Source organism: Lactuca sativa, chromosome 5 (assembly GCF_002870075.4).
Source record: "Lactuca sativa cultivar Salinas chromosome 5, Lsat_Salinas_v11, whole genome shotgun sequence".
Classification (NCBI taxonomy): Eukaryota; Viridiplantae; Streptophyta; class Magnoliopsida; order Asterales; family Asteraceae; genus Lactuca; species Lactuca sativa.
The window spans coordinates 125,031,855-125,048,306 of NC_056627.2; the positions used below are offsets into that span (position 1 = coordinate 125,031,855).

The 16,452-nt window shown below is 31.4% G+C and overlaps 1 protein-coding gene across 1 annotated transcript; it reads left to right on the forward strand.

Annotated features, from left to right (window-relative positions):
* Positions 1-12,421: 12,421 nt before the first annotated feature.
* LOC111881471 (beta-fructofuranosidase, insoluble isoenzyme CWINV6) lies at positions 12,422-16,201 on the forward strand. The gene is made up of 7 exons (XM_023877861.2): positions 12,422-12,675; positions 12,868-12,876; positions 13,787-14,646; positions 14,802-14,960; positions 15,043-15,284; positions 15,500-15,590; positions 15,726-16,201. Exons 1-7 carry the CDS (start codon positions 12,498-12,500, stop codon positions 15,930-15,932), a joined length of 1,746 nt encoding a protein of 581 aa, XP_023733629.1. The 5' UTR covers positions 12,422-12,497; the 3' UTR covers positions 15,933-16,201.
* Positions 16,202-16,452: the final 251 nt, after the last annotated feature.

The following is a 16,452-nucleotide window of genomic DNA, read 5'->3' on the forward strand; positions in this document are numbered from 1 at the left end:
TGTGATTCATGGGATTGTACTCTGATTTTATTACTGTTCGATGTTTTGATTTTGAGACATCTTCATGACGGTTTATGGATTGATATGATATCAACAATGTTTTCCGTAAACGATTTTATAAACTACTTGATTAAAAACGAAATTTTTGGACTCGAAATTTGGGATGTTACATATAGATTAGTTATATACTACATTAGGGTAAACCTTAATGTAGACAGGTCGTGTGATAGTTCGTGGCTTTGTGTCAATTGTCTTTGTGGCAAACCCCGTCTTCTTGGTGAAGACAAAACCTCTTTTCTTGGTGAAAGGAAAATTTGGAGAACTTCTGTGTTATTTACATTCTGTAGATTATTTCGTGTAGATTAGTTTTACTTTTCTTGTTCATACTTGAAGTATATCCAATCATAATACAAACCTTCAATATGTCTCACTTGTATGATTAGATAATTAATTATTTACTTAATTATTTTTCAAACCGATCATATTCATATTCTAAAATGATTATTCTTATTTCAAGAATTAAACCTTTTAGATTATAAAGTAAACATCAATGTTTTTTGAAACAGTAGTTCTATATCTGAACACCTTCACTACTAGAAAAACAGCCTTTTACGATGCTCATTGCACATCGTAAAAGGCTCAGACGACGCACAAATGCGCGTCAAGAAAAACGAAGCGCTTTTGCGCATCTCTATAGACGACGTGCATTTACGACGCTCATTTATGACGTGCAATTACGACGCAAGATTACGATACGCAATGCATATCAAGTAAGGCCCTGTCAAAAAGGAAGACAAAAAGCATTCGCGTGTCGTAACCTTACAACGCGCGTGTTAATGACACGCAATGCGTATCAAGAAAGCCCCTGTCAAGAAAGGCCATGTCATAAATGAAGATGAAACACATTTTTGCGTATCATAATTTTAAATGTTTAAAAAAAATATTATTTATAAATTTACTAATTTTCAAATTAAATTTGTATTTAATGTCTCATAATAGAAAATAAAATATCATATACAAAAAATACAATCCATTAAATAAAATTTAATGTCATACAAATAATCGTTCCATATATAGAAAAATAAAACAATTCAATAGAAGTTGTAACAGAAATTTACAAACTAATAGTTCTAATAACCTAGCTAATGTGTGCCTCATTGTAAACAAGATTTGTGTTGATTTTTTAAAATGTGTGCCTCAGTTTTCTCCACTCTTCCTTAATAACACCACTTAAGGACTCTAAACCTATGAACTTGCTCACAATATCGATATTGCCTGCAAAAAAAAAAAAACATAACTACAAAATAAGTGTGAAGATGGATTATTACAGTGTAAGAGAAGTAAAGAACCTTGAGCTTCATCCAATGGGTCACATGGGTAGTCAGACAAATTAACATGAGGTTCTTGGCAACACATCTTATCTGAGTCTTTGGAGTAACCGATCTTTGTTCTTTGGCTTGCTGAAGGAATTGGTTACTATATCAAGCAACACACATTGTCAAATTTATATACTTTTTTATTTTTTTTTAAGTAAATAATTAATATCTTGAGTTAGTAGTTTCTGAAATTAAAAAAAAGTTGAAACAAGAGAACGTATTGGACATCCCTTTTTTATTTAGCATTTGATAATTCCCACTTGTTTTCAAGGTTGATTCCTAGGTGTCTGTCTTCTTTAATTGACTTAAGAGCTTGTGTCACACAACCATTCATCTACATCATCATATCTTAACATGTTATAAAATCACTAACAAAAAAAATGGAATTCTTATATGATACTATACCTGTTCATCTGAATGATCAATCCGTGATTTTAGTGATTCAAATGTTGAATTCATTTGCTGAATTCAATGAATGAGATGGGCAAGCATTTCAAATTTGTCTCCTGCAATAATAATGCACTTATGTTAATAAGAGAGTTGCAACATATATATGTTAGTAAGGATGAGAATGAAGGTAAACAAGTTCAAGTTATCAAGTCATTCGTAAGTTTTGTGTTAATGTAAAAGAGAAATAAAAAAAATATACAAGCCATAAAAAAACATCATTAATTTTTTTCAATTGAGTTAACCGTTTTAATATGGAACTTCCAAGTTAGAAAATAAAAGTAAGGGCTTTGGTAAATAATGGTGAACTAATTAATTAAATGGTTCCTACCTCTTACTTTTAAATGTTAAAACTTAAAAGAATGTAAGATTGTTTAAGCATCAGTTCCAAGGCCATGATTAATTCAGAAGTTGTACCAAACACATAGGATGGTTACTAATTCAGATGTAACAACTGAATACTTTCATTCGAATGTTACCAAAGAGTTGAAAATGTATTCCAACTGAATACTACATTGCTATTAAGGGACACCTTGTTTCAGATATCATGTAAAAAAAATCCTTCATGTCAAAAAATTGGTTGTTGTCCATCGGGTGTAGATGGCAAGTAATGACTTGAACATTAGCTGAAACAAAAAAAGCTTTTATTAATCAGACAATCAACATCATTTATAAGTACATCAGAATGCATATGTATACTAACAAATGTGATATAATATGTGCGATCTCGTAAAAAGAAAAATAGCAAAAAACAATTTAAGGAATAGATTGCCAATGATAATAAATAATAAAGAAAATCCTTTTACCAGATGATCCAAGAACTTCATTAGCTTATCATTGAGTGAAGGCAATTGCTCATACAAAATTTAGTCAACCTGCAATATATTTATAAAATTATATAACTACAAAAAAAAAGTAAAATCTACCATTAAGCCGACTAGAAAGAATACATGGCATACATAGCATTAAAGACTTGTTAAACCAAAAAGAATAAATAACATAAATATATAGACTATTTAGAGAAATGTAAACTAAAAGTACCTCCAAACCAAGTTCAAAAGCTTTTTTTGGCAACAAGACAAGTAAACTTGCTCTTATTGGGGCTGAAAGAATTTAGATATAATACCAATGTTATATTTAAAGGAACAACAAAAGTAGGAATATAAGGGAAACATGAAGGGGAATCAGATAACCTAACCTCACAATAATCAACAAACAGTTTGTTTGCTCGCTAGTATGCTTCAATTATAACCAATTAGCTTCTTTCATTTTCTCAACAATAGCAAAATAGTCATTTCCAATAACTCAGCAACTTCCTTCTCAGTTCTCATCATATTTTGCAACTTAAAATATTCATACTGAACCACAAGGTGACAAACTCTTAATGAAATTGAAAAAAAAATCTTGATTATGAATTCTTCACATTCTCTCACTATATTGTAAAATTCAACCAAAATAAAGAACAAAAAATTCATCTATACTAAATTGATTACTACATCAAAGTGAGCATTCTTATCCAACCATCAGGGTTAAATATGAAGTAACCTATCTGGAATTTGTCCAAACTGAGAATAAGTAGCCATGTCCAGTAACCATCCTTTGCTGTCAATATCTTTATTCTTTGCATTGTTCCTACAAACAAAACAAAAAAATCAAACATTATTCTTAATATATATTGTTAAGAAAATATTAAAAAAAAAACTCACCAAGAAAAAAACATTAAATCTTCAGCCAACCTTTCTAATATTAGTAAGCAGCTTTCATATGTTCTTCGGGCATAACTTCCTTAACAACATCAATACCACATTTATTCACAAGCATTTCAAGCAGCAACTTCACCTGTAACAACATATCATCATCCATCCCATTTATTATATTTCAATAACAATTTATCACAAGATATAAATCAAGATCTTTCACTAACCTTTGCCTAAAAATGACACTTGTTCGTACTCTGCCAGCTCAACAGAGCCTCCACCATGCCCTTCATATGCATTTGCAACCCTTCAGCTTGTGACTTTGCAACTAATAAATTTATCAGACCTAAATTGGCATGCACCAATAACAACCATATTATTAGACAATTAATATAAAAAAATAATAACAAAGAACATTACTTTAATTATCTCTCTGTTTTTTCTTCAAAGAAGAAGAAAAGAGGATGGAAAAACACTAAAAGTAGTGGATACAAGATAAGTAAACTCATAACTCAATGGAGTTATGCCTTTAACAGCTGCACTTATCATGTGAGGTGTTGCGGAAGCTAAACCACCAGCCACCTGTACAAAAATTAAAAGAGAAATTTATGGGGACAAAATTGCAACAATCATTTATACTTAGGGAACAAAAATTTAAATTATTCTAAAAAAAATATTTAAGAAAAAACTTCCTATGTGTATACCTGAACTAGTGCCTCAGGTCGTGACTCAAAGATAACAAGTAGAACACCCAAGGGAGATGACATTTTCTCTAAGATGAATCCATCTGACAGCTGGATGTAACAATTATTTTTAAAGTAAACAATAATACATGTCATTTAATAAAAAAAATTAAAGCAAACAACAATAATACATTTCATTTCTTACCTCTGTTCTCTTTGATACTTAACCAATTGCCTCTTCCCTTTTTGCAATCACACGAATTGCTTTTGCAAGACTAGAGACCTATAATATACGACAAAAACAAAATGAAAAATGGAAAAAGAATTCAAAAATCAATAAAGACAAAAAATTTAAAAATACGACTTGCTTTCCTAGGCTTAAGAGCCAACTGATAGACTAATGATGATTCATATCCATCATCTTGTACAGTTGCCACATCAGCTTCATTTTCATGTAAAATCATTTTCTCATTTGCTTCTAGTGCGTCAGCTATAGCTAGTAAGATTGTACACCTCTTTTCTGCAGGCATAGCCTGCATTTATATTTTTACTAATGAGTACCATTTTGTAGATCAATTTATTATAATCATGGTATTAGAAAATCTAATCATATTCATACCTGATTCATACCTGGTCCTGGTGTGTGTGTGTTTATACAACATGTAAATCGATATTTCAGTCACTCTGGTTTTAGCTTTCTAACAGCTTTGGTTACTCAATTTCCATTTCTAGCATTTCATTCCTACAACATTGCAAAAGTCCTAATAAACTCCACTATTATTACTTGAAATACAAATGTCGATATCATCACACCCACAAAAATCCAACTACTAAATATCCCACAAAAAATATTAATCTTGTCAATGTCACAGCTGTTTATTTTGTTAAACACCTACAAAATTCAATATGTCACATATATCAATCATAAGCTGATAAAGAACACACACAAATTAGTTAGAAGTTATGTACTAATAAATAATCTGACAAAAGACAAAGGTGTTGAAGAAAAATGTGTTGAGAATGGCGGTTGAATTTGGGCCTTATAGATTTAAGATTTGTTTCCCTGCAAAATTAAGAACAAATAGGACAACCATTTGGTAAATACTTTGGCCAGTGATATTCCGCTACATTGTCTTGGTGATGAAACTGTCGGTTCTTTTGACAGGTTGTCGTTTCATTAGACCATCGTTTGGTGGTTCGGTAGCTAGTGCCAGTGCACCCAATGTGTCTATGATCAAGTTCACCGAAAGTAACTAGACAGATGTAAGTTGTGCAGATCCTGAGATTTGTCAATAGCTGATCTCAGGTTTTCAAAAGGATAACTTCCCACCATTCCTTCTATTTTAACTTGTGAAAAAGATAACCCTCCATCTTTTTGTAAAGAAGCAATCTCTAATTCATCATCTCTGTTTGTTGCATATTCTTGTTGTGCATCAAGATTTGATAAAGCATCTTTAATGAACAACATTGCAATGTCTTTCCCTGATATTCCCATAGGAGAAGGCCATGCATTTTTAAATGACATTGACTTGGTTGTGTCTAAAAAGTCCCCTGTAATACCCAAATTTAATTTGGAAAAACTAAGATTTTAGTTCCCTCTATGTAAGCTAGAAACATTGGATTCAGGTAAGTTACCAAATCTTGAACTGAAGTGTTAAGGAAATCATCCTTGATTTTCTTCCCCTGTAATAGAGAATCAAAGGACATTAATTACTAGCAGTTGTCATTCTCAGAAGTCAGGACTCTAGGCAGCCGAAGGACAAACCTCAACTAAAACACCAACAAAACACCACATGTTCAAGACTACAAAACAAATTTGTCTTCCAAGAATCCAAGCCAAAGGGCAAAAAAAACCCAACTACAGGTGAAACTTCAACTATTCAAGGGAAATGGCATAATTGTCCTTTTCTTTGGCTGATCGGCTCTCCTTACATAAAATAAAAATCAAATATTTAGAATACATAATAAAAAGTAATGAGATTGTAGATGAATGATGATAGGAGATGGAGATTTAATTTCTGATTTATCATTTACATAGAAAACAAAACACAAACTGAATGGTTTTTCTTTTTTGTTACCGTTGCTTTGCAATAAAATGGAAAATTGATGCAAATATACTTCAATATTTGCACGAAGAATGTAGTTAAACACCTAATCAATGCTACGCAACAAAATCTCCGAAGAGATTTGTCTCGTCGTCTTCTCTATTAGGCCCCGATAATGTTACCTTCGTCCTTCTCATTTTTGGTTTACCGCCTTCAAGCCAATCAGATACAAAATTGAGGGCTTTAAGCACAGTGGGATGAAAGTATCACATATAGCTACAGGAACAAGCTTGGTAGTCATAGTAGATGGAGTAGGGTTGACAGGAAGTGGATCCAGGACTTAGAACCCCAATCGCCAACATCCTGAGTGTAAGAAGTCGTAGTCATAGACATATACGTATGTGAGCGTAAGGAGTCACCGACACTGCGAGGATGAAACGTGATTAATTTTGTGGAGGTCTCCTATAAAAAGCCCTAGCTGGTTGATGGAGGCGTTGATTTTTGATGACGATGGGCCGGTAGGGTTTCATCGATTTCGAGTGTGGTAGTACCAGGTGGGGGAGGATAAGATATATTTGAAGAAGGTCACAAATCTGGAAAAAGCAAGAAGGAAAGGGTAAGAAGACATTGTTGCGAATTGACGGTGGTTTTGTCTAGGGTTAGAGAGAAGGAGGACGAGAGAGAATGGTTCTCTGTGCGATTTTATGAGAGATAAGGGAGATTACTTCAAAATTTTAGAATTTTCTAATTTTAGAGGAACCCTCTTTAAAAACGCGCGGTTAAATGAAAACATATAAAGCGACATTTGTAGAAGACACCCATTTAATTTAGGTGCCCTCCGTGTTTGTAATTTTTTTTTGTGGGACAATAATTTTAGGGCACGCTAAAATGAGTGTCCTCTATCCTTCAAAATTTGGAAGGCTGACATTATGTTTAAGGACATGCAAAAATGCGTATCGTAAATTAGCGAGTGTCATTGTTTGCGCGTCATTAAAGAGTATTTTTCTAGTAGTGATTGACTCAAATATCGTTTGAATCAAATTTATCTGTGACATTGTTATCTTTATTATACCAACAAGATACACACACTCTAACTTCAGAAATGGATTTTGTCAGGAAAATAAACTTAGTTTAGTTGACTCATGTGAATCTAATTTATATATAAAATATTAGTAAAATGATTCTCTCTATATAGAAGATAAAGAATTTGGTTTGGAATAATACATAGTGATGTCTTCCATCCTTGCAAAAGTAATGTTTAGATATATTGCAATATACCACATGAACTTCATTAAATACCATAGCCATTGTAAATATATTTTAAATGATAAAACATAAATGGCAAACTTTGGAAATATTCAAGGATGTTTCAATATGAAGTTGAGAAACCGCTCAGTAGGGCCATCAAAGCCTTGGAAATAATATATGATGAGCCAAACTAAATTAGATATGGTTTACTTCCTAATGAATAGAAATATTTTCCTTTTATCGTTTTGGGACGATGCCTTAATCACCAAAAATCATATTTTGACTACTACTCCAAGTAAGAAGTAAATAAAACACTTTGTGAGATTTAGCATATAAAGGCTCCATCCATCTCCTACTTAATGCTTTGGGGATGTGAAGTTTGTGTAAGACAAGAAGCTTCTAGACCTAAGATCTACTAGGTACACATGTATAGGATATCCTAAAGATTGTTTAGGCTATTACTTCTACAAACCCACCAAAACAAGATTTATACTTCTCTGAAAGTTGAGTTCTTAGAATTCGAGCTTCTAATGGACAAAGCGAGTAGGAGGCATATGGAACTTCAAGTAGGTCAAAAACCACAACCTGATTTAGCAAAAAAAAAAAAAAAAAAAAACAATGCACTGGTCTCAACGAGAAATTATTGAACCTAAATAATAGTTATTCAAGATCACAAATTGTTCACAAATTTGGTAGAATTTGTCAAGCCCCTGAGAAATATGGATTTCTAGTTAAGAACTATTTTTTAATAGATTCTAATGATTCTAACAACTACCTAAATGCTATGTCAGATTTTGAATCCGATAAATAGCTTGGAACCATGAACAATAAGATGAAATCCATATATAATTATGAAGTATGTGTAAGCTTTAGAAATCCAATTACAGATTTAAAGAAAAATTTCTCAAATTAATAATTTTTATTTTTTCATCAGAAAAGCACAAGGTGTGATTAGGTCAAAAATAAAGATGGCCTCTGTGTTTACAAGAAAACATGTGGGAGCATTGTGATATTCTTAATCTTGTATGTATGTGACATACTTAACCATGAGAAATGGCATTCCAACCGTGCAAGATGTATCTTTTTTTAGTTGGGAAACATTACTAAATGATAGATTAAAAATATGAAAATCATATTTTTGAAGTATATTATATAAAGGTATTCTATTTGACTTGGAAAATAAATCCATCATATATGTCATGCTATGCATAAGACAAGATCAATGATAATTCTTTGAACATGTGAAGAAGAATCTAATAGGATATATGGGAAGATCATTAGATGACTATGAAGGACTATCTAAAAGTAATTACGTAGAACTGAATAATTTTGAACAGCTGCTTAGTTTAGAAGGAGATATTAATGTGAATTGTATTCAAGATACTGACATCAAAACAAATAGAGATAATTATGAATTATAATCAAGTTATGACTTCATTATGAATGAATATAGTTTTGTTGAAATGAGCTCCAAGAAAAACATAGTTGTATAATCTACTACAAAATAAGAATAAATTGATACTTCAAAAGCTGTAATCTAATATGATTGCATGAAGAAGCTCATCAAAAACTAGGATTAGTCATTTTATTCAAGGATCACATAGAAATATTTTATAACAACGAGAGTGCACTTACTCTAGCTAATGGCTCTAAGTCACATCAAAAAACCAATCATATTATCTATAGATTTAACTACATTTGGAATAAAGTTAAGTAATGAGATAATAGTATTTGCAAAATTCACACATATCATAACTTTGTTCGAACTCATTCATGAAGTGCTTCCATACGCTAAGCATGAATGGTTATGCTTGAGCTTTAGGACTTCGTTATTCTAGTAAAGGGAATTTCTTTGGATTTAGTGCTTGGATATTGGAACGTTATGATGATAACTATTGTCTTATTTTGATATATTGAAATATAATATTCACATAAATATTTGTTGTGCTCTATATTAACATGTTTAATCCATGAGTAATATAGTTATTATTTAAATCTATATTCAGTTGTAATTGTGGGAACAATCATGAAGTAAGTGTTTATTCCATGCTTTAGAATAATGGATAGTTGTGATGATGAATCATGGGTCTTAAAGTTTTAAGACCCATGGGATAAAGGCTTAACATAAGGGCTTAAAATCTAGTTTTTATTCCTTGTTTTTCATTCATGAAATCTAAGAATCATCTCGTCTTTCCCTCTTTCTCTCTAGTTTTCTTGAAGATATAAGTCATTAAAGACAAATATGATACTTTTATTTTACTCTCTTTTATGTTAAAAGTTTATTTGTCTTAAAAGCTTAATAGTTAGAACTATCAAGTTGGTAACTGTTTGTGGATAACTCTGAAGGAATTCTTCCTTGAGTTCTTGCCATCACTCTATCAACTTCCAACCTCCTAAGAGGATCATTGTCTTCAAAGGTTGTAACTCTTTCTTCCTATTGTTGTTTTAATTATTCATGTTAATGCAAATTGATCCGCGGGTAGGGGGGGGGGATAAAATAGTTTTATGTTTATACAAAGTTTTAAAGCTTCCGTTTCCATTTAGAGTGTTCTTAGAAACTGACTTTTGAATAAAACCGAACAATATACCTTTCAGTTTTATGATTAGATGATTGATAATTTACTTAATCGTTTTTAAAAAACGATCACATTTATATTCTGAAATGATTATTCTTATTTTGATAATTAGATCTCTTGATAGAATTATAATGTAAATTTCAATGTTTTTCTAAGCTATAGGTCTATATGCAAACACATTATACTTACATATGATTTGAATCAAACTTATTTATGAAATTGTTATCCTTATTACACAAACAAGATGCACATATTGCAACTTCGAGAAATGGATTTTAAAGGCTAATAAATATAGTTTATTTGACATATGAGAATGTTATATATATATATATATATATATATATATATATATATATATATATATATATATATATATATATATATATATTAAAGATTACTAATGTTATAATAGATAAAATAATTTTGTTAGGAATAATACTACTGATGTATTTCATCCTTATAAAAGAAATGTCTAGGTATAATACAAGATATCACATCAACATCATTAAAAATTATAGTTGTAATTATACTTAATATGATAAAAACGTAAATAAGAAATATTCGAAACATTCAAAATAGTTTCAATATGTAGTTGAGAACCTACTCAATAGGACCTTTAAGGGCCTTATAAATTATAAAGGAAGAACTAATGAGATGGGTATACTACTCAATAGGACATTCAAAATAATTGCAATAACGAAGTTATTGTAAGTTTATGTAATTATTGTAGTCTTCATTGGATGCATTATATATTTCAAAAAATATACAATACATTAGGATATCAAGTTTTATGATAAACATAATATTATATAATCCAACATATCTATCACATTAGCTTATTTAATGACTAAGCAGTTACGTCAATAGTAAAACTAGTAATATATATGTTATAGAGAGAAAGTTGTCAAATCATGAATTAATTTTAGTTTGAGATTTATTCGTAAATTATGGTAAATTAATAGGACTTTAATAGAACCATGTAAGTTATAAAACCTATAAACCATGAAAAAAGTCTCAAATCATCATTTTTACCTTTATCTTATTTTGTTAGCTCTTTCTTTACACACCAATGCTTTCATCTTCTTCACCTAGTATGTTATGTGAAGGAACCTTTATGCATACAAAGTTAGCTAACGTTTTACATGCAGAGAAACATTATTATTATTATTATTATTATTATTATTATTATTATTATTATTGTTTTCATATTATTATTATTATTATTATTATTGTTATTATTATTATTATTATTTCTTATCTCCCTTGTTTTGTCGGTGGTATTATACGAAAACAGTTTAAAATCTCATCATAAGAACTGCCGACTATGATACCTCTTTATAATCCATTTGTATGGAAAAGTTTTTGTTGAGTATCCATTTGGAATTAAAATTAAAAATTTAAATGAATATATTTATGGATAATTGATTGTGATTACTTAGAAGGTGAGTCATGTATTTGGATCAATGTTTGTATTCACTATCTACAAGGACAATACATGATACTTTTTGAGTTATTGTCATATTCCGCGTCATTAAAATTAATTTTTCGGTACCTTATCTTATTATTTTTGTTGTTGCTTGGTTGGAAAAGTCGACCGATTTTACCTTCAACCCCATGTAGTTAGAAAGAAATTCTATTTCATCCCTTCACTTCTCTTATTTCTTTTTCTCCCTTTGTTGTTGTCCGATCCAACATTCACTTTGCACTTTTCGTTAAGTGATGTCATTTATTATTTTTGTTCCAATATATAATAATAATTTTTTTAATATCTTTCAACTTGAATAGTTTCTTTAAAAAAAAAAAAAAAAAACGTCTATGTGGCAAGTATCTTTTCTTTTTTTTGGAACCGGCGATGTAGCAAGTATCAATTATTAAAAACTGCACCTTGTATTCACTATCTACAAGGACTCATAAATGAATTTCTTTTACTGATTAATTCTTACAAATTCACTGTATTATTAATAAGAATATAAGATAAAAGTAAAGTAGTTATCAACCAAACCAAATATCACAAACATCAATACACAATTATATAAATCTGAATCGTATACAACGCAAACAAAAAAAAAATGATATATTTTTTAATAAGCCATATTTTTAACGTGAAACAAAGTAGAAAAATTATTCTACATGCAAGACCTTTGTTACGGCGGCTAGATATTTCAGTCTTAAAAAATGGGTCCTTTAAAGACAACCAAATATAAAATGCATTAATAATAATAATTTAAAAAAGTGAAGTGTAGGCAGGCCAACTTTTCAAACATAACGAAAGTTCAGGGAGCATTTATTAAAATTATTCGGTATTTCCTGTTAGTCTCAAAGTCTATATAAACCAACCAATGGACCATTCTCAACTTCATTCCATCCACAACACCCATTCTCCTAAACAACCTTAAAGTCATCGATATCCAAACACACACTCATCATGAACAAACTTCTTTCCTCTTTTCTTGCATTATGTTTTCTTATTATCTTCCAGGAAACCGGCCACACTAAAGTGGCTGGTCGGAATCTGAAAGATGAAATACTGTTGCTCAATCAACAGATTGAGCAGCCGTATCGAACTGGTTACCATTTTCAACCTCCAAGCAATTGGATGAACGGTATTTTTTTTTGCTTTTTTCTTTAATTAAGAATCTTTTAAATATTTTCGAAAAAAAAATATGTTACTATTATTTTTGATCGGAAATCTGTTTGTTAAATAATATGTTTATAGTAGCTAACTTTCTTTCTTTCGGTTTTCATTGACATGGATACCATACGGACACGCATGGTTGATGATTTGGAATCCACAGATCCTAATGGTGAGTTTATAATTTCGTAAGATGTTATTTTTCCACTTTTAGATAAATGGTTGCTTAATTTTAGAGCAACTTCCGATGTTACTTTCTTGTAATTTAAATATTACTAAAATCGGCAGGAATAACAATATCCACGTAAAAAGCAAGAAAAATGCTACGTATGACTTTTCTTGTTTTAAGCATAAAAAATAAGAATAATAATTATTATTATAATAAAAGGCAAATTCGATATAATTTTAATGGATAGAGTTATTAAGAAGAAAGGAACCCCACCAAATACGCAAAGAATGGTGGAATACCCTCTTCTTCCCCACCGCCCAAACCCACTTTCGATCTCGATTGTTATGACATATATGCCCCCATATGCTTTTTCTTTTTTTAGCTCCATTTCTTATACTTTTTTACTTTTTACTAAAAATAAATTCCAAATAATACCTCTTCGAAGTAAGATATGGCCATTTGGATATTGGATTGCATTGTTTGGACAGCTTTGGTCCACGTTCTTTAGAGTTGGTGGACGCCCAACTTTGAGTATGTGGGTCAACATAAATGGATAATTAATTATTTATTTCAAATTACCTTTAGAAAAAAAATTACTATTAGAAGGTAACTAATTGTAATAATTTATCACCAAATACAATTATAATAACGTATAACAAGACATTACTTGCTTACATTCTAATACTTCTTTTTAAACTATAATGTTTTATTTGTGTATTATCCATATACAATACTAACCTTGAATATTTTCCTAAATAAATATAGCATTAATATAAGTAAGTGCTTATATTTTATTTAAAAATCTTTGACTCATATGAATTAGATAATATCGAGGTTTAACAAATATAGAAAATAGAATTGTCATTTGAGAATTTTAAACACAAAGGTTCTAATAATCATTTAATATATGTAGGGCCTATGTTATACAAAGGAGTGTACCATTTCTTCTACCAATACAATCCGTATGCAGCTACATTTGGTGACATCATCATTTGGGCTCATGCCGTATCCTACGATTTAGTCAACTGGATCCATCTCGACCCGGCAATTTACCCGACCCAAGAAGCCGACATCAAGAGTTGCTGGTCGGGATCTGCCACCATCTTACCAGGAAATATTCCGGCCATGTTATACACCGGCAGCGATTCAAAGTCCCGTCAAGTCCAAGACCTCGCATGGCCCAAAAACCTCTCCGATCCTTTCCTCCGTGAATGGGTGAAACACCCAAAAAACCCACTCATAACCCCACCGGAGGGCGTCAAAGACGACTGTTTCCGTGACCCTAGCACCGCCTGGCTCGGCGACGACGGCGTATGGCGGATAGTCGTCGGTGGTGATCGTGACAACAACGGTATGGCGTTTCTGTACCAGAGTACTGATTTTGTAAACTGGAAAAGATACGAACAGCCTCTTTCCTCGGCGGTTGCCACCGGAACTTGGGAGTGCCCGGACTTTTATCCGGTGCCTTTGAACAGCACTAATGGGCTTGATACATCGGTGAATACTGGTAGTTTCAAGCATGTAATGAAAGCAGGATTTGAAGGACATGATTGGTATACAATTGGGACTTACAGTTCTGATCATGAGAACTTTTTACCACAAAATGGGTTGAGTTTAACTGGAAGTACTTTGGATCTGAGGTACGATTATGGCCAATTTTATGCTTCCAAGTCGTTCTTCGATGATGCCAAGAAGAGAAGGGTTTTATGGGCTTGGGTTCCTGAAACTGATTCTCAAGAAGATGATATCGAAAAAGGATGGGCTGGTCTTCAGGTAGTGTTTTTAATTTACTTTTGGAAAAATAATATACAACTTTATGTGGAGTGTAGACTTAATTCATATATTGATAATTCATATAAAAACTATTTATTATTTATACTTTGTTAATACTATATTTTGTTTTTCTTACAATACATTCGTGATTGCAGTCATTTCCAAGGGCGCTTTGGATTGATAGAAGTGGAAAGCAACTGATTCAATGGCCGGTGGAGGAGATCGAAGCACTTCGTCAGAACGAAGTTAAACTTGAAGACACGAACCTTAAACCGGGTTCGGTTCTTGAAATACATGGCATTACTGCTGCTCAGGTTTGTACCTTGTGCATAAAAAAATGTACTCTTCTGGAGGATGGTGTTAACAAATTTTGTTTGTTATTTTTTGGAAATTTAGGCTGATGTCACAATTTCATTTAAATTGGAGAACTTGAAAGAGGCAGAGGTTTTGGATACGAGTTCGGTCGATCCACAAGCACTTTGTACCGAAAGAGGTGCCTCAAGCGAAGGTGCGTTTGGGCCTTTTGGCTTGTTGGCTATGGCGTCTAAAGATTTGGAAGAACAGAGTGCGATCTTTTTTAGGGTTTTTCAAAACCAGAACGGACGATACTCTGTGCTCATGTGTAGCGATCTTAGCAGGTTTGTAGTGATTTATTCAGTTGTTTTATGGAAAATGATGCATATGTTGAATAAAATGACTCTGTTTTATGAAGAAAAATAAATTAGAGTTTTCGGTTATAGCGTAGAAAGACAGTTAGCTTATTAATTATTAGCTTTTTGAATAATCGTGTGATTCTCATGTGTTTTATTATTGTAGTTTCCAATTATTAATTGCTTTTTGTTTGTGTTTAAAGGTCTACTGTTAGGAGTAACATCGACACGACAAGTTATGGTGCATTTGTGGACATAGATCCTAGGTCCGAGGAGATCTCTTTGAGAAACTTGGTATGTAATTTTATTCAACATTTAACTTTCAACCATCATGGGATATTTTATTTTAATTCGAGCTATTAGTTTTATTAATGCACTCCACAATTGTCATTTTTGCAATTTGACCCCTTGTTTGTTGAATATTTACAGATAGATCACTCAATTATTGAAAGCTTCGGAGCTGGTGGGAAGACATGTATCACTAGCCGGATTTACCCAAAATTTGTCAAAAATGAAGATGCCCACCTTTTCGCTTTTAATAATGGTACTCAAAGTGTCAAAATATCCCAAATGAGTGCTTGGAGTATGAAGAATGCTGAATTTGTTGTGGATCAGACTGTAAAAAGCACAATGTAAAAAATACTGAAGGACACCGAATATATTTAAAAGAGGTAGATTATTCTTGTTAATTACTAAATAAAGGAAGCATTGGAGGCCGGAAGAGTAGGTTTGTTAGCTCTTTCGTAGAGGTCATTCTTTCTTGCTTTATTCCTTGTGTAAATTTTTCGAGGTTGTACCATTTTTTAGGCATTTATAATTTATTAAGATGTAAGAGTTTGTGCAAAGCACATGATATCATTGTAACAAATTATTGTTTCATTAATACAATTACAATATTTGAGTAATCCTTCTATTTAAACTTTAAGTTGTTGTGCCTTCAAATTTTATATAACATATGGTACGATGAAATTAATAAATAAATAAAAAATGATTTTTATACTTCAATTGATTTGAATGACAAACCTAAACTTGTTGCTATATTTGCTATATGTCTTTGTTTTCTTCCTTTCCTTCTTATTAACAAATGACAATTTCTGGTAATTTTGAATTAATTATTTTTCATTTGGCATTATGTTGTGTTTTTCAATTATATTTA

Bases quoted from the DNA above. Each gene is read 5' to 3' on its own strand.
- LOC111881471 (XM_023877861.2), top strand. From the start codon at position 12,498: ATGAACAAACTTCTTTCCTCTTTTCTTGCATTATGTTTTCTTATTATC. The intron at 14,961-15,042 runs GTTTGTACCTTG...TTGGAAATTTAG, and splicing joins ATGGCATTACTGCTGCTCAG to GCTGATGTCACAATTTCATT. The intron at 15,591-15,725 runs GTATGTAATTTT...GAATATTTACAG, and splicing joins AGATCTCTTTGAGAAACTTG to ATAGATCACTCAATTATTGA.